At 38.1% G+C, this 23,213-nt stretch overlaps 1 protein-coding gene across 3 annotated transcripts in view; it reads right to left on the bottom strand.

Annotated features, from left to right (window-relative positions):
• Nucleotides 1-23,174, bottom strand: part of LOC127934185 (long-chain specific acyl-CoA dehydrogenase, mitochondrial-like) — a 32,511-nt gene extending 9,337 nt beyond the window's left edge. Inside the window, exons 1-9 of one of the 3 annotated variants that reach the window (XM_052531404.1) lie at nucleotides 23,047-23,174; nucleotides 14,383-14,559; nucleotides 14,151-14,288; nucleotides 11,620-11,784; nucleotides 11,389-11,455; nucleotides 7,988-8,152; nucleotides 7,711-7,812; nucleotides 7,146-7,259; nucleotides 6,516-6,643 (exon numbers count right to left, since the gene is read on the bottom strand). In XM_052531404.1, the coding sequence (XP_052387364.1) occupies nucleotides 6,516-6,643; nucleotides 7,146-7,259; nucleotides 7,711-7,812; nucleotides 7,988-8,152; nucleotides 11,389-11,455; nucleotides 11,620-11,784; nucleotides 14,151-14,288; nucleotides 14,383-14,498 (995 nt within the window). In that variant the 5' untranslated portion in view covers nucleotides 14,499-14,559; nucleotides 23,047-23,174. Of the gene's footprint in view, nucleotides 1-6,515; nucleotides 6,644-7,145; nucleotides 7,260-7,710; nucleotides 7,813-7,987; nucleotides 8,153-11,388; nucleotides 11,456-11,619; nucleotides 11,785-14,150; nucleotides 14,289-14,382; nucleotides 14,560-14,995; nucleotides 15,379-23,046 lie in introns of those variants that run through there. The other 2 variants (XM_052531401.1, XM_052531402.1) reach the window with 2 other exon arrangements.
• Between the last annotated feature and the right edge of the window lie 39 nt (nucleotides 23,175-23,213).

The raw sequence follows: 23,213 nt of genomic DNA, 5'->3' as shown, positions 1-23,213 counted from the left end.
TGCCCTCTAAACAGCAATGGCTCGCTTGCTCAACACAACCCTATGTTACAATATGGCATAATTCCAGCCAATCAGAGACGAGGGATCTAAATTCTGATTGGCTGCCTTGACAACCAATCAAAAGATTCCTCGCATTACCACGACTGCAGAGGAGGAAAAATACAGTGCATGCATAATTATTACGCAAGTTAATATTCTGATCATATTTTTTTTCCAAGCACATTTTACCAATTCCAAATGACACGGATCTTAATAACTACTATTAATCTTGTATTTAATAATTTATAATTGATATATAATTATTCATGAAGGCTGGAAGTGAAAAAGTCTTCTATTCAGGTGTGCATAATTATTAAACAGATTTTCTTTAACAAATAAAATGAGCCAAAAAAAGATATTTAACTCAAGACTGAAAGTCAAAAAATATGAAATGCCCAGTACTAGAAATTGCAAAGTTAATCCATAACCATTGGACAGCAAAATGCTCAGTAGGTCAGCAGAGTCAGTCAAAACCTCGTGAAGAAGAAATTATGCATGTTAAGTGCAAAAGAATTAGGAATTAAGGTGAAGATTTAGGTTTGAAATCACCAGGAACCATTTAGTCTCCAGCTCCAAAATTTTCCAGAGCTGCAACCAACCTAAAGTCTCCAGGAGTAAATGGTGTTAGGTTCTCAGAAAATTAGGTTTAGGGACGCAACGATACCATTTTTTCATAACCGATCCGATCTGATCAGATACCGAAAATTCTGAGAATGTGCCGATACTGATCCAATCTGATACCAGCACAGTTTTTTTTTATTCAATATAGAACTTTTATACTTCTCTGTGTTGACCTGATCATCATTCTTTTGTGTTAATCACAATCTACTACATATACACAACTTCATTTTAATGAAAAATAAAAAATGAAAAAATAAACGATATTATTATTATGAACTAGGTTGGTAGGTAATTCAGCAGCAAAAGATACTCTAGATTCTAGAAAAATCACGGGAGCGTGTACATCTTTAGTTCTGTCTTCACAGCAGTTCAGTCAGTGTACTGTTTAAGTAAATTAATTACTCCGTGATATTAGTTTATTTCAACTCAGAGGGAGTGTTGGCCACGTTAAAAAAGTAAACAAATTGTGGATTAATGCTTACTGGAGACGCGAACCAGTTCAAACGATTCAGTCATAATCAAACTGGCGAACCAGACATCACTTGTACAAGGGAAGAGATATTGATACTAGGAGATGTTCCGATACCCTTTTTCTCTTCCTGATACCGATTCCGATACCTTGGCACAGGGTATCGGCCGATACGGAGTACTGATCTGATACCTGGGTGTGTATCTGTATATACAGCTGTATATACAACTAGCCCTGTGTAAATTGCTAGAATTATTTTATGGTGTGCTTCAGACTTATCCCTTAATAAAACATGAACAAATACATGGTGAACTAATTTATTTATTACACTATTTTTATTATCTGACATGAATTTGACAGTATTACTATTAAGCGAAAAAGAACTTCAAATGCAGCCAAAAATCTAACACCGCAAACTAAAAAAGGTATTTTAGTTTTACCATATAACTGTATAAAAAACTGCAACAAATAAGTCTAGGAATATAAAAAATTATATATTAATCTCTTTACAACAAAACAAGTCATCCCTAGTCACCGTTTTACTGTCTGGTTGGTCCAGTCTGAACTACTGCTAAACAGCGGACATACTGCTAACCACTGATCTATAATATAGAAGCGGCTTGTCTGTTGGCAGTTTAGAACGCGGCGAGCGATCCAGTCATATATAGATCAGTGCTGCTAACACGTTTTCATTTTTTCTTTGCTGCTCTAAACAGGGTGTTGCTTGTGGCAACACAGCACAACTTCCTGTGTTTGCAATGCATTCTGAGCAGCGAAGAAGAACCATGCAGCGGTTAGCCAAAGCTAGCGGTCATAACTAGGTCTTGAAAATGGTATCGAATCGGTATATGGGTTCATGTTCTCGCCGATGCCAGAATTTGTTGTGATATCGGTGATATTTCCGATACTAGTATCAGAATCGGAACAACTCTAATTGATATGTAGACTATTAAATCTGTGTGTAAGTTTAATGAGCCTTTTCTTTAAACAGTTATAAACCTCAGTTACTTTGTGCTCTTACTGTCTCATTGTTTTGACTGTAGTAACCGAATGCGACACACAGTTTGAAGAGAAGAGAAAAGTTCATGTGAACTTGAATTTAATGACTTCAATATTAATCTATACCTCACATTTAACTATGGAACAGCTTCAGAACATTTGAAATACTGTATGTTCTTGAAAACGTTTTGGTGCTTTATAATGTTTCTTCTGTGTGGCTCAACAATAACACTATAGTATAAGCCCAGTATCGGATCTGGATCGGTCTCGTCTGTCTGATACCCGATCCACAGAAAATGCCTGGATCTGAGCAGATACCGATCCCGAGTATCAGATCGATGCATCCCTTCTCAGGTTAAGTATAGAATCCGTAAAAATTGCCCCGACATAATAAGAATCACATACTGAAGTGTAGTAAAATAATTGAAGGATTCTTAGTAGGACTGGATGTTTAAAAAATCCCTAATGTTCAGCACAACAATTGAATGGGATGTCATCTTGTGTGGGGTGAAATTTCTCATGGTGCCATCAGTGTGACACATCTTCAGTTGTGTGCCCGACCTCATTGGGTGTTTCGGCCACTTATCACAAGACACCCTCTGCCGGGGTTTGCCCACCACGGGTTGATCAGACCCGGGTGTGTGTCGCACGGTGGTGGCACCATGCGATCATTTGGCAGCCCATGTTGAGTCCCTACGTTTCAGCCACAGCCAGTGACTGCTCCGTTCCGCTACAGTGGCAAGTTCTTTGATTGCCCTCCGTTGGGACTGCCCTCTGATCCCTACTTCCTTCAAGAGCCTTGTGGTAGAGCTGGCTACAAAACCTCTGCATCCCACCTCCACTGGCCACACCTTCACGTTCCAGCCCCGCCCCTCTGCTTCAGCTGCTAAGTTGGCATATCGCAGCCTCTTCCGCTCAAATGCCCCGTCGATGGCATCCTCCCATGGGACAGTCATTTCAACGATGAAGACACGCCGGCAGGACTTGGACCAAAGGACAAGGTCTGGGCGCAGGTTGGTTGCTGCAATTTCGGGTGGGAAGGTGAGCCTCTGGTTAAGGTCTACCCGCATTTCCCAATCCCGGGCTGCGTTCAGTGGGCCACAGTCTGGGAGTGATGGCTTAGTCCACTGTTTCTCCCCTTCCCGCATGAAGGTTGTTCTCCGCGGGATGGTAGTTTGGGCATTTAGAGGCGCGGCGTTGGTGGTTGCCCTCTTGTTCTCAAGTTCGGCAGCCAAACACCTCAGCATTTGGTTATGGCGCCAGCTGTACCTTCCTTGAGTTAGGCTTGTCTTACAACCCACCATGATGTGTTTGAGGGTTGCTGGGGCTGCACCTGCACACAAGGAACAGGCTGGGTCCTCTCCATACCAGAGATGTAGGTTGGGCAGAACGTCGTATGTGGCCCTGATTATGAAACTTAGTCTATTAGCCTCCATACCCCACATCTCGCTCCATGTGATTTTTCTCCTCTCCACACCATCCCACTTCATCCAACGGCCTTGCTGGGCTTGGGAGACAGCCTTGGCACACCTGGCTGCTTCCTCCTGGTGGCGCACCTCCTCCACCACCATGTGCCGCCGTTCGGTTGGAGTAGCCTTTTGCCATGTGGGTGTTGCTGCTTCCAATCCAAGGCCCCCTCTGCCATGTTGGACCTGCCCCACTATATCCCGGTGTTTGAGGGCAGCCTTTGCCACCGCAACCGCTGCCGATGGCTTCCACTTCCTCCCCATTGCTAGGATAGGAGCAGCACCTCTGACGACTGGATCCCGGGATTCTGTGAGAGTCATTTCCAGCCTTGATTTGGCACATTTGTACTCCTCCACCAGGCTTGAGATTGGCAGGGAGAGGGCTCCATTGCCATACAGGCCAATGCTGGTAAGGCATCTCGGCAGTCCCAGCCACTTCCTCACTTGTGCATTCACTAATCTCTCCAGTCTAATGCCATGGGAGAGCGTGACCTCATATATAGAAATTGGCCACATGAGACGGGGCAGCAGCCCAAACTGAAAGCACCACAGCTTCAGCTTCCCTGGGAGAGCAGTGTTGTTGATCTTCTTAAGGCCACTGATTGTATCCTGCCTGAGTTGCTCTATCTGCTGATATGACATAGGCTGATATAGGCTTTATAGACTGATAAGTTGAGAGTGACTCTTGAAGGACCAGCAACACATCCTTTTGTATCACTGTTTGAAGAATTTATCTTCCAAAATCTGTTAGTACATTTTGGGAGTTCATTTTTAGTCCATCTCGAGATTTTACCTGTAGAAGAAAACCTGCTTAATAATTATGCACACCTGAATTAGGCATTTTACACTTCCAGCCTTCATGAACAATTATGTATCAGTTGTAAGTGATTAAATACAAGATTAATAGCAGTTAATAAGATTGTTGTTTGGAATTGGTCAAATGTGCTTGGAAAAAAAATATACCATATTTTTCGTACTATAAGTCGCACGTAAGTATAAGTGGCATCAGTCCAAAAATACGTCATGACGAGGAAAAAAACATATATAAGTCGAACTGGACTATAAGTCGCATTTGTTTAGAACCAAGAACCAAGAGAAAACATTACCGTCTACAGCCGCCAGAGGGCGATCTATTCTACTCAGTGTAGGCTACAGGAGCACTTTGGAGCAGCACAGAGCGCCCTCTCGTGGCTGTAGAAGGTAATGTTTTTTCTTGGTTCATTTCTCTAGGTTCATGTCAAAATTAATTTTGATAAATAAGTCGCACCTGACTATAAGTCGCAGGACCAGCCAAACTATGAAAAAAAAGTGCGACTTATAGTCCGGAAAAAACGTTAATCAGAATATCAACCTGCATAATAATTATGCATGCACTGTATTTTGATTGGTAATGCAAGGAATGTTGTGATTGGTTTTCAAGGCACCCAATCAGAATTTAACAGCCTTGTCTCTAAATGGCTGGAATTATGGCATACTGTAACGCTGGGTTGTGTTGAGCAAGCCAGCTGTCGGCCTTTAGAGAGCACTGAGGGCGGGCATCAAGGGAGCAAGCTAGTGAAACATTGCATGCACAAAAGATAAGGTCTGCACACATCTGAAAAAGTATTTAAAATGCAAATTAGATTTGAGTGTGCTCAAAATACTTTTTTCTTTGCGAGACGAACATTTTCTCCACATAACTCAGATTGTGTGCATGCAAAATGCACTTTTGTGTGCTCAAAAAATGATCTTTCACACGCATAATTGTGGCAGAGATCTAACCCCATAGGATTTTGCCAACAAAACTTACCAAAGCAACTGACCTATCGGTAAGCCCCTCCCCTCGAACGCAGTTGAGCCAATGGCATTTGAGTATCAGTTGCACGGGGACCGGAGGTCTACATTTCAGTGCATCTCCATATTAAACTGGATAACTGTAAATTAACTTAATCTAAATCTGCGGTAAACTAATACTGGATGTTTTCATCATGACAACAGTAATGAGGCTTCTCTCGCTTGCAAACCCTTGCTTCCAAATTAATCTTCTTATTTTATATATCCCTCCATGGCATATTTAATTCCCACTTGAATGGTGGTCCTTCTGTGTCAAAAATTGATCAACAACATCTTGGGACAAGGTTTCACACTGACAGCTGTCATAGTAAATCACTTTGCAACTAACTTGCTTGTCCGAGTAAGCAACAGCAGCCAAGGGGGGCAGGGCTTACCGATAGGTCAATTGTAAATGTAACTGTACCTTAAGCCAATGCTTGGCAAACTACTCCAATCAGAAACAATTAAATTCCAAGCATGCGCAGTACATAAAATCATTCAAACTGACCAGAGATCATTCTTTCATGGGTTCACCAGATCAACATCTCTAATGACAAACCATCAGAATTATTTTTTTTTACATTTTGAAACCAAGGATCATAACGGTATAGAACATAATAGAGTTTTGTTTGCAATTTCACATTACAGCTAGAATGCACTACATGACATTTGACCAAGATTTTGCTGTCTGGACATGCAGTTGCCGAAAAGCAGTGATTTTTTTAGCTTTAGACTATGATTCCATCCAATCAGAGGATATCAAACATCTAATATTTAAGCCGGTTTTACAGCCCATTTTGATTAATTTGTCATACAGTACGTCTCTACTACGTTTCTATGTGACTTTGTTGTGTTATGAACGACTTGAAAGTCTGGTAGCATGTGTTCCTCAGTCAGGATGCCAAGTTTTTCTTTTGAACTATTTACGAAGTCTACAAGTGTATAATGCCTAGTGTTGTAAATTTGGTTCATATTTTGAAAAGTCTTGTAGTGGACTCCAGCCTTTACTTGGGAAGTTTGATATATGCTCCAGTCCACTGATTTGAAACTAATGTTTTAAAAAGCACCCTTCCCTAGTGTTCATTAGGTTTACTCATCAAGAGACTCACCAGTATTTGGCCATGGACGCTGTGCTTGAGTCCAGGTCTTTCTCATTGTGGAGCTGAAGGCAGCTGTCAATAAAAGCTCGACCTACACATATGTCTGTTTTCAACTCAGCCAGTTTGTGCTGCACCACCTGAAAGACAGATAGATGATCAGTTTTAGTTCTGATGTTAATGAGACTTTATTAGTGCAAACCTGATTTAGCCCTCACTAATTATACTCATCCATATGTATAAATTAACAGTGTAATGGAGCTTATTCAATTTCTCTGAGCATTTGTCTCAAACTGCAGGAAGGATGGAGGGATACAATTACAAAGTGAGTGTGTGGCCATGACCTTACGTGAGGTTAAAAGCACACTAAACAAATGAGGAAACTAATTGTGAGGATCTGGCAGAGAAACTTAATACAACTGAAAGGATTTTTTAAAGGGGTCATACCATGAAGAGTCAAATTTCCTTTTCGTCTTTTATTTTTCATAAAAAAGTAAATAACATTTCCATAGTTTAAAACTTTTTGCTCTGGCTGGTTGTGTGTAGACCTGCAACTCTGCAGATCCCTCTGAAATTTACATATAAATATAGGATCATTTTTTTAATACATTTTTTTATTTAACATGACCCCTTTATATTTACCTGCTGGTCAGCGATGGTCCTGCCGAATGCCTTCCGCTGCATCACATAGTTCCTTGTCTCTTCAAACATAAACTCGCAGCTGGCAAGAGCCATGACTGCTATATAAAGGCGCTCCTGCAGAATGACACAGAAAGAAAGAAACAAGCTGAAATCTCTCCCTATTCCTATTATAGTTGATTAGAATGTAGTTTGAGCCTATTCGTAGAGATTTTCAAATTCCCAGAATCTTAAATCCCCTCATATTTTTATATCTTATACTGACAGTGCAATCCATGTAAAAAAGATCTTCACAGACAGATGCAATATACAGGGGGAATTGATTGGGTCCTATAGCAGGTTGTTAGAAAGACTGAGAGATATACAAATAATAATCATTTACGCTCAGTAAATTCTTCTAGAAAAGCAGCACTGTGCTTATAAACACTACTTTATCACTAATTACACTCTCATAACACGGAGGTAACTTCATGGATACATTCAAACTACCACAAACAAACAATCCATCCAAACAATTATCAAGAATAAAAATAGGAATATTCAATAGAGAACAGGAAAACTCTTATACCTGTGGCAGCTCGTTCATCATATAATAAAATCCTTTATTGACCTGACCCAACAAAGCTTCAGCAGGCAAACGCACATCCTCAAAAAACAGTTCGGCTGTATCCTGCACAGAAACAAGGAACTAAAACATTTCTAAACTAGACCTCTTTATTAATCTATACTAAACTTAAAAGTACATTTCATTCTTACATGTTTCAATAAATTTTAAGTGAACTCTTACACATATTGGCAACTGCATTTAAACCGAGGTTATGTATTTGGAAAGCTTTAAGGGGAACCTGAGCTTTGAGTCCAAGCTTCTCCAGTTTGCGGCCTTTTTGGAAGCCCTTAGTGCCGCTGTCAACCAGGAACAGACTCATTCCATGAGCTGCTGTCTTTGCTTCACGGTTAGTCACAGCAACTACAATCAACATATCACTCATCCAGCCATTACTGATGAACACCTGAAAGAAAGTGACAGAAGTACTGTAGAAGACTGTGGTTTATTCAAACCTGATGGAAAATTCTAAACAATTGAAATAAATAACTAACCAACTAATTGGTAGAAGATTCACTCAAAGCTATTAATTGATTGATTTATTTTTAAACTATGACAGTTTTTTTGTAAACACTGACTAAACATAAACATTATAACAACCTCAAGGAATATTATAAAATAAAAATTGCAGCTTATGACCCCTTTATATTTCAGTATGTTTCTGACACAAAATGGTAGTCTTGGAAAACAGTGTTGAATCGTGTGGACTAATTTATGATATTTATGGGATTTTTTCTTGTAAAGCAGCAGCATTTATTGCCATCTATTTGGGTTATAAAGAAAAGAAAAGCACGGAAATTCTCCTGAATATCAACTACATTACTGAACTTTAATTATGTAAAACAATTTGCTGGCTACTTTAAGGAGAAAAGAATGGATATTAGATCAAGTATCTGCAAGCAAAACAAGCACACTACATTTTTTCCATTATGTTTGGAACATTTTAACTTGGTAGATGCAGATGCTTTTTTAACACTTTTTTAATTTTGTTTCCTGAAGACATCCTTGATATAGTTATCCACTCCCAACAGCTTGCTGTATTCTGTAGAACGTTTTAACACAGCAATTATAGACCAATTTCAAATCTCACTTTTTTTTTTTTTTTTTTTTTTTGAAAAGCCTTTAATCAGCCAAGTACCTTATTAAATTCAAATGCTAAAATAGAGATACTTCAGTCAGGTCTTAGGACACACCACAGCACAGAGGCACCCATTCTAAAATTAGTGATTGATAGCACAACAAATCATGATAGAAACAAACCTTCACTTCTGGTTCAAATTGATTTAATTGCTGCCTTTGGTTTACCACATTCTTTAAATGAACATGTTGGAATTACCGGAACTGTTTTTTTATCACTTTATCTCATATCTTTATGAAAGGGGTTTTGGTTTGTTTTTGTTTTTTTGTATTTATAAATGGCAACTCAGACACAAACTATGATGTACCATGTGTTGTACCTCAAGGATAGCTTTTAAGACCATTACTTTTTAATTTGTATATGCTACTTATTGACTCACTTGCTAACTGTATTTTAGTATTCAGACAGACCATGGAATAATTGAAGAATATTGATAAAATTAGGCCATTTCTTTCACTGAGAAAGTTTTTAAAACTAACTCTTGTGACTACTACTGTAATGCTCTCCTTTCTGGTCTACCAAAGAATACAATAAATCATCAACAATTAACTCAAAATTCTGCTGCATGAGGGCTAACTAAAACCAAAACGAGACCACACATTAGGTCTAAAAAACAAGATGGCCCCTCGGATCCTCTGGTTCCTCTCTTTTAGCTGTTCCACACAGTAGAATTTAAATCTTTTGTGATGTCTCATTCAGCCATTATGCTAAATGCAACTGTAACAACAAATGAAGACAGAGGTGCAGAAGATATTACAATTTTTAAATGTGTGATGAGGCTACAAAGGTGTTTGATTGCTCTTGACTACGCCACTCCAATTATACTTGGGTAGGAGATCCCCAATCACTCAAGGGTTTCCCCGCTCGGCTATCCAATTAAATGAATAAGCTTAAGGCCAAACTGCTATGAGAATTAAAACATCACTTTTATTAAATACATGGATTCTGGTCTCATTTGATTTCCTTCACAAGCTAACCACATTTAGTAATACAGGATGTCAGTACACTAGATTATGTTGGGTAACAATACCTCAAAAAGAAAATATACACAAAAAATAAATAAATACAATAAACCCCAAAAGAAATTACAAACTTTCTGCACCGCACACTACGTGCACAAAAACACACTCAAACTCGTTCCACACCACACTGGTGTATAAATCAAAATGAGTATCTTCCCCTCATAGTTACTCTATTAAGAGCTGTTGAAACTGACTTAGCTTGAAGTTCACAAAATAAACCATAAAGAAAATACAACGGATTAATTCTGGGCCAAAAAAAACAAAAACAAACAAAATCACAAATAAATAGAAAACCGATTACAATACCATAACCCTATAAAGAAACAAAAAAACACAAAGGTAGGGAAAAACAGTGGTCATTTACACTGGATGGATCAAATTCTATAAAGGAAAAACAATAAGGCAAAAACACATTCTTATTAAAACATACAAGTATTATCTCTAGACATAACATTAGGCCCGTACATCTATTACAAAATCAATCAATGTTAAACTATGCTAGCTATTCCAGAATTACATGAATAAATAGATACCTTATTTCAGACACCACAGGAAGTACAACCGTCGTTAATATCCACTGCTCATCTCGTTCAGCAGCCAATATAAGGGCCTTTAAGGAAACTTCTCTAAAAAGTATTTATTTATTTTAATACATACAAAAAGGTATTTCACCGCTCATTTCGGACAATAAAACAACCTGCTTTAAAAAAAAAAAGGGCAAACACTCACGTGCAGTGTACTGCAATGGTAACCCAGTGTCCACCACTCATCCAGTCAAACCTTCTCAGCATTAAGGTATTTAGAACACACGTCTAAACAAACCAACTACATAAACACAATGAATTGATCAAACACCCCATGCCCAATTAAAACAACACTAAAACCCAAAATCACCGGCTCTTGGTCAACACGTCAAACCAATCACAAAACATCACAAGTGAGCATTAAAACACTATTCTTAAGACCATAACCTCTCTTAAATAAACCTACCAGAGCTTGTTCTTCCAGCGACCAACCATGCCAAACAATTCAAACACTGCAGCCATTCCAACCAACAGGAAGTGACATATTTAAAGGGAACTTACACCCTATACTGATACCCTCAGCAGCGCCCACTACTGACCTGGCTACAAATGTAAATTAAAAATTATTTTAATTTGCATTAAAAGATATCAATATCTTCTGAATCTAGCACTTTATTTGTTGTTACACTGGCATTAAGCAATTATATACACTTATTTAGTCTGGCTTTTATATTTATTACCATAATAAATTATTTCAGTTCTATTTAGCTTTATCAACATTTATAACATTTAACTTTTTTATTATAAACTATTTCTGTTATTTTAATTTATTTTATTTTGTGTCAGTCGATTGTTTGTGCTTGCAATGGATTTGTTTGAAAGGTGCTATATGAGTAGTTTGATTCATTGACTGACTTATTGATTGAATTCTCTGCATCACAGAAGCCACTGTTCATACCTTGCTCCCATTAAGAATCCAGTCAGTGCCGTCTTTTTTTGCAAATGTCTTCACTCCTTGAAGGTCACTTCAGAGAGAATATTAAAGATGTGAACCAAGATGGCAAAGGGAACAAATGAATATATCACAATATGACTCTGAAAGCATTAAAATGTGATGCACCCTGGGAGTCAGTTGTATCTTTAAAAGTATCATTTATTCTTTAAATGTCATGCCCGCACTGAAGCCCACCTGCCGGCTCCAGGTTCTGTCATAGCGATGGCCCCGATGCATTTCCCAGCAGTCATCTGTGGAATATAGTGCTCGATCTGAGCCTTAGAGCCATAGTGACTGATATAAGGCATTACAACCTCAGAATGGAGCGAAAACCCAGGACCACTGCAGTTACAGTACATTCTATAACACAAACAGAGCCAGAACACCGGCTACATTATACACACACAAACACACAAAGCCAAGGAAAACACCTAAAAGCATTCAAGATTGTGCTCTATTCAAAACTGAAATGCATTTTAAAATTCCATTTCAATTCTAAATTTGAACTGAGGCAGCAAGCGGAACACAAGATCGGAATTCTAATTTCAAATTAAGGAAGTAGAATTACAACTGATTTGATAAAAAAAAATAAAACATACGCTGTAAGTTTAAAGTATGTAACTGATTTACTACCATATTTTAATATATTTCAAAGTGAAGTGTATTTTTAAAGGCACAATATGTACGTTTTTGCCATCAGAGGTGGCATTTTCAAAACAATAAGGAAGGCAAAGCTAAATGATGTTATGAAGGAGAGTTGAATAATTTGAGATGTTGTTTTAACTATGCAGAGATGCCCGAATCATTTTCACGGATGGAATTATTTTTTTTATTACCTGTATCTTCCAGAGTTATTCAAACAGTGAATAAATTATAAAGAGAAAGTGAGCAAAGAACATTTACATTGACAAGGAACAATAGATGACTGATTTAAGCCTTGCGCAAGTTTAAGCACTTTTTAAAAAACTCATTTATATATAATCAGTATAATCAGTAAAGCTGTCAATACAACGTTTAATGGATGAATCTCCTACTAATGTACATATTACGCACATATGCACTTTGTTATTTTTGAGGGAGTTTGCGAGAGAGCTGAATTTAGTCAGTGAGCGCGCATACTGAACAAGAAACTCCAGTGTTTCAGCGATGATTCATCCGAGCACCTCTTTTTTCAAAAGAATCATGATGCAACATTGAGCAGATCTAAATTTAATGCTGCAGCTGTAATGGATTTAGTTTGACTGTACAGCACCATTTTTGTCCACGTGTGTTGCCATAGTTTCTAAAAGCGGATGTTATTGATAATATGTCAGGATCCTGCCCTGATAGTCCTGTCCATCTTGTCTCTGTTCCATGTTTCTCTTTGTTTGTTTTGTGTCTAAGCACATGGTTCTGTCTTTGTTCGTGTCTGCCACGTGCTCCTCTTGTCCCACCTCCTTGTTACCCCTGGTCACGCCCCCTTGTTTAGCCCTTGTCTGCTTGATTGTTTTCACCTGATCCTCATGTGTACTGCTCTATATATCGGGTTCTCTTTCCTTGTGTCTCTGCTGGTTTGTTTTCGGTGTTTACCTGTTTCTTGGCCCAGAATTTATCTTTTTGATCTCGCTTAAGTAATTTTTTGATCCCTTGTCTAGTTGTTCTATGTTCTCAGTTCCTTTTTGGCCTTCTAGTTCTATCTAGTTATTCTATCAAATTATATTATCATTTGCCTGTGTGTCGTTTTGAGTCTCCTCTTGTTTTTGTGTATTTTCCTGTCTTGCCCACACTCAGATTTCCTGGCCACTGACCCCCACTGCCTGGAAGAAGCTCACCTCTCTCACGTGTCAAGTCTCTGGTCTTGTGAGTCTCTACCTGGCGACTAGACTGGTGACATTTTGAGTTTCACTTGAAGCTACGGGTTTCCTGTCTGCCTGGCCCTTCCTCTGGAGCTGCCTCCTCTGCGCTTGAGCCCGTGGTCATCCCTCCTGAGCATATTGTTGTCTGCCCTGCCCATCTGTTTGAACTGTTTCACTGCAAATTCCCCCAGCTGTTCCAGTCTATGTTTTGTTAATAAAATACCCTTGTCTGCTCATTCTGCATTTGGGTCCCATTTCTTGCAGATCCCTATATCCAATATTAAAATTGGAATTTCTCTAGATTTAAGAATCATTGGGAACTTTTGATATAACGCAAGTACACAACTGCATGAAATCACACTATGTAAGTGGTTTTCGTACATATTGTGCTTTTAAATAATTGTTCAAAAACACATCAAACAGATGACTAGTTATTTCCAGAAACATCTGATGATGTCAGTAATCAGTGATTAAAACATCACCTGTAGAAATCTATATTTAATTAGTATACATTATTAATATTGAAATTAAATTTATTTTTGTATTTATTTGTTTCTATTACTCATTATTCTCTTTTGTTTCATTTAATATATTTTTATTAAAAATTTTCAGAACAGAATATGGAGGACATTTTGTGGTGTTTGCGTTGTTTTGCGGTAGCAGAATTACAATTTGTATTGATGACTTTGGTAATTATTTTGACAGGACTGAACATGAAACATGTCTAATCAGTCCAATCAATTTATTTTACAATGTTGTGTAACTGTGTTAAATTTCACAGAATTTTTAAATGGGATCGTTTAAAATGGAAAGGAAGTTTTAAAATTCAGATTTTTGCCCAATCCACTGTAGGAGCTACTGTGATAGACAGGTGAGGGCAGGGCTACTCACTGCTCCTCCCACACTATAGCAGCAGAAAAAAGGTCCCCTCCGATTCCTCCATGCTCCTCAGGTGTATATATTCCTAGTAATCCATGTTCTCCAGCCTTTTCCCAAACCTCTCTGCTAACCTCTCCAGCCTTCTCCCACCTATAACCATACAGTATGTGCATAGACACATTTTCGTTCAGTATCTATAATGTCATTCAGAATGAGAGCGCAATGAACCACACTGGTGACTTACTGAGCGTGATATGGAACAACTTCCTCTTGAAAGAACCGGCGCACATTTTGACGGAACAGGTCATGCTCCTCTGAGAAGATCCGTCTGGTGCCGATGTCCATCAGAGTCTTGGCCATGGGTGTTTCAGGTCGAAAAGGTGCTGCTGTTTCCCCATGCTGGACCTGCCCAAGCTGCAACCTAGGAATCAAAAATAACCCATTAAAATAGATTTGAGATTATTTTATTCTTGATAATCATAGAAAATTAACCGAAAAAAAAAATAATAGCATTGCTTATTTGGTCGATCTTATTAAGTTGCCTTAACATATGAAATAAAATTTTGCTTTAAAAAACAACATATAAAATATCTCTAGAGGTACTTTTTAAGCCTTTACTATAATGTATTAGTAACAACACCTAGCCTATCAGTCTTCTTATTAATTAACCAATAAAGTGCTATTCATAGGTAAAAATGCATAATTTTTCCTTTATGAATGATTAATACATTAGAGAAATAAATAACTAATTAACTAAAACGGGACCTGCTAAAATGAACCATTTCTATAATGAAACATAACTATGATAAAACATGAAAGGTAATGAAAACAATAAAGTCATAACAAATGAGACTCACCTCGAGATAGTGCCGCTGAACGCCTGTTTACTCTGCAAATAAACATTTTTCGTCGCAGGAGAAAAACTCCTTAGAGCCTTTAGTGCAAACATGCTGATGTGGATGTGATCAACTCAAACGCTGACAGGCAAGTCAAATTTCGCACGTGAACTTTACTCTAATAAAAGAAAAGACTCTTACATCTAAAGACTTAAAGTCAACACATCAAAATAAGAGTTCGTTTTCTCTAACGTCGTCGATGTCAAGTTGAAGTAAACGGAACCGACTGACTGTGATGACGCGTATCAACGGTCAGCATCGTAAATAAAAAAAAGGTTTTTTATTTTGTATTATTAGTTTATGTATGTACATTAATAAGACTATACTTTTTATTATATTACCTTGGAATCAAAAATAAATAAATCATATTTATTTATTTATTTTACATTTTTATTAATGCTTATAGATATATATATATATATATATCATTCCAGACCTCATTCAATATGTTTATCGCTGATTTATTAATTTGTTTAATTATTACGCTGCACAAGATCTCCTATCTCAGGGAACCGAGGTTACGTTATTAACCAAAGCATGGGCGTAGATTACTAATTTGTCCCCACCAATATTTAGCAAGTTCCTTTGAACTGCTATTTGGATCTTTGCACTTTTATTTGAATCGATTCTAAAGGAAAGGACGACGATAGTACAAGAAACGCTGTAATTTGATTGGCGGCGGGGTATCTGACAGGCTACACGCGCGGGCCGGGACTACTTTTGTGCTTGCACTAGCAGCGAGCGGGTGCGCACGTGGACGACGCCGACGGTAAGTTACCAGGGCTGTCTCTCTGCCACATACAAGGCCAGGGTAAAAACATTTCAATATTCCGTTTTTTTTTTTTTTTTTGCCCCTTATTGTACTTCGTAGATGCCACCCAAGAAGAAGAAAGGGGATATAAGAAGCTTTTTCATAAAGCAGAGTCAGAGTGTAAGTAGGCAAAATAACTAGCTAGCCATACAAATAAAATAGCAGTAGTGACTGACCAGGCTTTCAAATGCAGATTCTACTGTGGAAATAGTATTAACTGGTGATAGTATGTGTTACCCAGGATGATAGAATGCTACGTTAGCAAGTAACTGAATGTCAATTAGCCTGTAAGTTACCTTAACTTAGAATCTTGTAGTCAACATAAACGTGAGTGTACTGGAGGGTAAATAGGGTTTATAATAGAAAAAGGTTATTATATTTATTTATTTAGATTTGTTTCCTTGTAACAGAGTATCTTTTGTTAGTGTAAATACTAATGTACATAATAATTTCTGTTAATAAAACGTTTGGTTGTTCAGCATTACACAGTCTCAGGTTTTTATTTTTTATTTTTTGAGAGTGCATTTTTGAAATTATACAGTTATACTAGCTCTTTAGGCACAGTATACAGGATGGTATATCAGGGTCAGGATACAATATAATGAGATGAAGTAGATTCACTTCTGTATTGTGGTAATTCTGTATTGCCAACAGTCTGAAATAAAAAAAGGAAATCACCATTAAATCACTGGGGGGGGGGGGGGTATGGGGGTGTCCCCACCAAAGCTGAGACCAAACCTACGCCCATGAACCAAAGCATTCCCTTTCAAATGGTCTCTACCATTGTGTCACTGCTGCTTTGCAGGGAATGGGCTTTGGTTAGAGAAATCCTATAGTGCCGTGCTATAAGCTATGCAGAACGAAGCCACTCTGCGAGCCCAGCCCTGGAGCATCCATACTGAGGGCTTCTATAAGCAAGAGGCAATAATGAGACCCAAGCCATTCAGGCTGGGCACTACATAATAAGGATGTCCCAGGAATTAATATATATATATATTTTTTTTTGCCTCCGATCTGATCCAAGTCATTGAATATTGAGTATCTGCCAAAAAAATCCAGATCCGATACATGTATATTCTAACAGGAATGTATGTTTGGTGCACACTTCAAGTACATACATTTTATTAAAATTCAATTCAAAATTATTTCTATAGCGCTTTTTACGATACAAATCGTTGCAAAGTAACTTTAAAGAAAATTAAGTATCTACAATATATTTAGTAGTAGCTTATCAGTGGTGACTATCAGTTCATATGGCTCAGGTATGGAAAAATCAAAGACATAATCAAACACACAATAAACACTGTTAACAGCAATTATTATGTTACAATTAAGTTTATAGCAAAAGAAAAAAGAAGCACAATTAATTTGTTTAACTCAAGCTAAAGATTAATAATATTTATTTGATCAGATATAACTTTTGGTGTCTGTCATAGTTTACCCGGAGCAGTATTTTTTAGGACTTCTGCTAATAAGACCGTTTACTTAACAGCAAAAACCAAAGATTTTAGATCTCTCACTCTATAATCCTTTGATTAGACTGACAAGACAGCTGATTTGGTGGTTGCCTAGCAACATAAAAAAACGCAGTGCACTGCTCTTTTTTAAAAGTCACCAAAAATAGGCAGTATGGTGTGTGTCGCATTTTCAGACCTTCAGTCTGCGTTCGGTGTGAAAGTCAGCCGACTGGAGTGGCTCGTAATGGATAATGGATAGAAATGGATAGAAAGTCAGACTTTTAGCCCGAAGGTCGCAGCTTCGAGTCTTAGGTCCGGCAGGAATTGTAAGTGGGGGGAGTGAAAAACCAGTGCTCTCTCATCCTTCAAAACCACGAGTGAGGGGAGACCCTTGAGCAAGGCACTGAACCCCCAACTGCTCACTGGGCACCACAGCAACTGCTCTGGGTGTGTGTTCACTGCTGTGTGTGTGCACTTGGATGGGTTAAATATAGAGCACAAATTCCGAGTATTTGACACCATACTTGGCCACACATCACTTCACTTCAAAGGGAGAACCCCATAGGTCGGCACTATATGATGTGGATTCAATCTCTGAGCCCCCATCAGAAATTTGATGCCCAAGAAATCGAGTGAGAGAAGTTTGCCTTGTGCCCATAGAAGAAAGCGTAGAGCCAATTTGTAAAGGGAGCATGAACTGAGACTGCCTAGTTGATTGATGAAGGCTACTATCGTCACGTTGTCTGAACAGACCAGGACGTTGTACCCCTTTAAGGCCAGTAGGAAGGTTTTTAGGGCTAAAAAAAAAACATCATCTCATGGAAATTAATATGTGAATGCTACTCCAGGACTGACCAGGAGACAAACACTGGTCTGCCCTTGTACAGAGCTCCCCAACCAGAGTTGGAGGCACCTGTCATGGCTACCTACCTTCTGGAGACCAGGGACAGTCAGAGTGGTGGTACAATATTGTGTACTGATAGGCCACGCCCTCTAATGTATATCTCAAGAATCATCTGTGATGGGGGGGGGGGGTTATCTGGATATGAAAGTAAGCATCTTTCAGATTCCCTGACAGAAACAAGTACACAGGCATATTTGTGTGAGGATCTACCTCAAAGTTAACATCTTGAATGGCCATATCATAAGCAAGCGGTTCAAATGTCTGAGATCGAGAATAGGTCTGAGCCCACCATCATTCTTGGTAATGAGGAAGTAGCAGCTGTAAAGCCTGACTAATTGTTTGCTAGAGTAATCATTTTCATGGCTCCTTTTGCAAGCAATGTTTGCACTTCGGTCCAGATAACATGAGTATTGTTGTCCCATACCGAAGTTTGAAAAACACCTCTGAAACAAGGTGGACTGCAATTGAACTGAAGAGAGTAGCCTCATTCTATGGTTTTTAGGATGGAGAGCAAGCACAAGCTTTATTTGATGGAGTTCTGGCCTCTGTGTGAACTGACACTCTCCTCTTCCTCTCTGCATATAGATCAAGACGGCTTCTGAGGCTCAGGATCCAACGTCACTCTGGGGCAGGGACCTTGACGCTTCAGAAATGTGTAGAGTTTCATAGTTTCGACAGCCTTAGAAAAACACACTGCCCAGGCAGGCTGCCTCACTGCTGGGGCTCTTCTTTTTGCAGCGAGCAACAGGCTACTTCCTTCTTCTTTCTTCAGCTTCTTGGAGAGTCAGTGAGGAAATGATCTCTATCGCTTTAGGAGAAAAATTCTGATGAAATGGTGCTCAGACTTATAAAGAGGCCGACTCCTTCCCTTTTGGCAGGTTGAAGCGGCATTGGTTATCCGAAAGTTAACAAATCAGGCCTCAGTAATAGAGTAAACAGGAGTTTCCCCAAAGTGTCAGTGATGAAACGGGAGAGACACTATTTTAAAGAGCCAGTAAGATGAAAATTCTAAGCTTCCTATCACTGTTTATAAGACCTGTACATTAGGTTTAAATCCATCCAAGGTCAAAAAACATTGTCATTTTGTCAAAACATCATTTTAAAATGACCTCAATTCTCAGAGATCCCCAAACGGTTCGCGCGAAGCTGTTCAAAAGATTCAGTTTCCTTAAACCCCACCTTTCGGTAACATACTGTGTTCTGATTGGTCAACTAACATAGGTTTGATTGGTTGTTCCACACACAACTTCACGGTGAACAATGCGTTAGCATCTGTTTGGGGTAAATTATGTCTTATTCCTCTCACCGCGAAGCAAAACAGTAAAATAAAAAACTTGAACAGTCTCGCTGGTTTTTCTTCTGTGTGGGTGTATTCAAGCCGCGCGCTTCAGTTTGAATCTGAATAGTGTGTTCAGCGCGGGGCGTGGTCACATTAGATATAGTGAAGGGAGATGTGAAAAACAGACATCGCATTGTTTTCATATGGATTACTTTATCACAGAATATCTGTTTTCGGCAGCAAACTTGTTTAGTTTTAAAGTACACATGTCAAGCTTTCTATAGATATCTCTCTCATGTCTCTTCGTTGAGTATTCACGGAGTTACACTTCATTTTAATGACGTGTTTGTACATGACGATCAGCGCAGACAGGCTGCAGACAGCACACAGACTGATACGACGCTCGGGAGAAAACAAACACATATCTTCATAATCATACTTCGCGTTGTGATTCGGAGATGCTCGTTGTTCTAAATAAAGTTGGTAATGAACCCTCTTTTATGGCCAAACGCTTTGAAAATCCCGCCTTGTACTCATGGAGATTAGAAAAGCAGTCATCAGTGAAATGTTGTGAACACAACAAAAGGGATTTGTTGTACTGCTCTGGTATTGTGGTAAAAATGAATTTTAGCCATTGGTTCTTCTGATCTTCATTCTTTGGCAGTGAAAATAAAACAAACTTGCCTTTACAATTAAAAACACACTGTCTCCTCGACATGATGCTATCACACCAACCAGAGCGTCTGTGTCGGGGGGGTGGTGCAGGTCAGAGTTTCGTTTCTCCCAAGACGGTAGGTGGAGATTATTATGCAAAGTGTCCCTAGTCACGTACATAGAGATGGGCAAAAGATTTGAAATCTATAACGACTAGTTTCAGCGATTCAGAGTCGACTCCTTACTTTAGAAGCCAATAACTTTTTAAATCGTTTACTTTTTGGTTTAATTACTTTGCACATTGTTTACACTGATGGACAGCTACATCATACACTGTAATACAGGTAATTTTGATTTCCCATCTGTGTGGCTCTTATTAATGTATTGGCACAAAAAAAAAAAAAAAACATTATATTATATGTTATATGTATATGTATTTTTATATGCCTTTTGCAGAATAGTGAATGATGAATTGTGTAGTTTAAGGGATACGCCACCCCAAAATGAAAATGTTGTCATGAATCACTTACCCCCATGTTGTTCCAAACCCATAAAAACTTTGTTTGTCTTCGAGAACACAATTTAAGATATTTCGGATTAAAACCAGGAGGCTTGTGACTGTCCTATTGACTGCCAAGTAAATTCCACTATCAAGGTCCAGAAAAGTATTAAAGATATCATCAGAATAGTTCATCTGCCATGAGTGGTTCAATCTGAATTTTATGAAGTGACAAGAATACATTTTGTACATGAAGAAAACAAAAATAACGACTTTATTCAACGATTTGTCTCCTCTGTGTCTCTCCGCATCACCGTAGCACCATTTTAGCACCAGTTTTCATTCAAATCAAACCTTAAATACACATAGTAAACGTATAATTGTGTTGCGGCAGACACAGAATAACGTACACCATTTCAGTTTTGTGGTCCTGTCTTCTAATCCTAGGACATATCTAATTTGTACAAGCTATGTTTTCCAGAATTTCCTAACACCAAGATAATTGCCAAGACAAATTTCACATTAAGGTCACTTTCTCTTTTCCCATCAGTTTGAAGCTTCCTCAAAAGCACTTCAGGTAATGCAACAAGGAAATCGTAGATGCAAAAATGTATGATGTGTCATAATCCCTGGGTTAGAACATCCACCTCTTTTTAATCTCCCTTCATTCAAATAGAGAAATAAAACATTAGTGACCTCTATTGGACACTAATAATAAACACATTAAAAAATCCCTTATTTTTCTTTGTAACTATTTTTGAAATTGACTAGCAGTTTTATACACAAGATTATATATATAATTTTTGTATATTAGATTATATAAAAAAAATTTGTGTTGGCATATTTGTGAATACCCTTGTGTTTTGTTTTATCAGTGATGCCTCTTTGCATTCTAAACTCACAGTTTTTAATGATCAGAAGCTGCATTACTTTAACAAGAAAAGCCTGGTCTTCCTAATGATGCAGAAACTGATGCATGCATGTCACAGTCTGAGAGACTGATGCAGTGCAGAACATGTGGAGCAGCGCTAATTAAGAATCTGAACAAAGAGCCTGTTGTGTTCAGACTCATATAAGAAGAACCGACTGACCTCTGTCCCACTTTCACACAGACACAGAGCTGTCTGCTCCAAACATACATGGAAAGAAGCATATCAGCATATACACAGAAAAAGCCATAATATTATGAATGTATATGGAACATTGTATACTTAATAAAACCTTACTGCTCCAAAATCTGTGAAAATCTGCTTTGACATGATTGTGGTGGTGGGTGAAATTAATTAGAAACACAAAACCCTGTCATTCCCTCAATGTACCGAGCAAACAGTTTTACTGGTCAATGACAAATTTACCCTAAATGGTGAGATGACATAAAGAAAAGAACTATTGGTTGAAAATAAAGGTTTTTGAGGTCACATGTCACCTGACAGCCTGTATGCACTCACACAGGCAGCTGATGCATGTGACCTGCAGAGGCAATCATGAGCTGTTTAACACACTCCTCCTGCACAGAACACATTCACCACAAGCAACTCACAACCTCTTAAGATAATCTACATAAATCATGTCAAATAATAACAAAGACAGTAATATTAAATAATGATATTAAATAACAGATAATTGGTCTATATTATGTATAACACATTAAATGTATCTTTATGTTTTCACAATAAAGTCACTTAAGCAAGTACATCAACTTATGTAATGAATTAGATTTATGTAAAACATAATAGAGATACAGACTCCATAATAAGTATAGTAAGAAAAATATGATGAGGAATCCAAAAGTTAAGAAGCAAAGAGAAATGAAAAATGAAATTAATCATTAGATTTTTTTTTCTCTTTGTATTATTTCATCTAATTCATATTGCAATGGTATTTCTATTGTATTAACACGGGACCTTGTCACAAGGTTTACAGCTCTAGGTTTTTTTTTATCAAAAGTCATCATCTAATCAAAAGTTTCCATCTAATCAAACTATTTTCTTTTTAATCTGTCTACTAGTGTTTTTATAACATGCTCTCTAGTTTAAGACGTTCTTAAATTAGAATCATTTCAGTCAATTCTGTCCTTGGAACAAAAATTCTAATCACATTTTTCTAACTGCTCATGGGTTAACATCTGAGTATACTGATCTGTAAACAGTTTTGTAGGACAAGGTTGGGGGTTTTTCGTCCAGAAACGTCAAGTGAGGTTAGCATGTCACATTCTTATGGAGGTAAAGTTTTGCATGTATTTTACAAATAATTTATTGAATCTAAAATCTCGAATCTAACTCTATCTATCTATCTATCTATCTATCTATCTATCTATCTATCTATCTATCTATCTATCTATCTATCTATCCCAACCGACGCATGTGTAGCTGCCTCAAAGCATAATGGATTACCAAAACAAGTCAAACCTTTAATTTGCATTTCAGCCTGCAATGACAAAACTCGGTTCTCTCCAGAGTGTTGTCTTGTCTCTCTTATCTGCTCTTTATTGCGCTCATCGGTCGTTTACTGCCCCGCATCATGAATGAATGCGAGATGCGTGTGTGACGCAGGTGCTTCAGACTGACGCACATTG

Source organism: Carassius gibelio, chromosome A18 (assembly GCF_023724105.1).
Source record: "Carassius gibelio isolate Cgi1373 ecotype wild population from Czech Republic chromosome A18, carGib1.2-hapl.c, whole genome shotgun sequence".
NCBI lineage: Eukaryota > Metazoa > Chordata > Actinopteri > Cypriniformes > Cyprinidae > Carassius > Carassius gibelio.
This window is presented reverse-complemented; position numbering and strand designations above follow the sequence as displayed.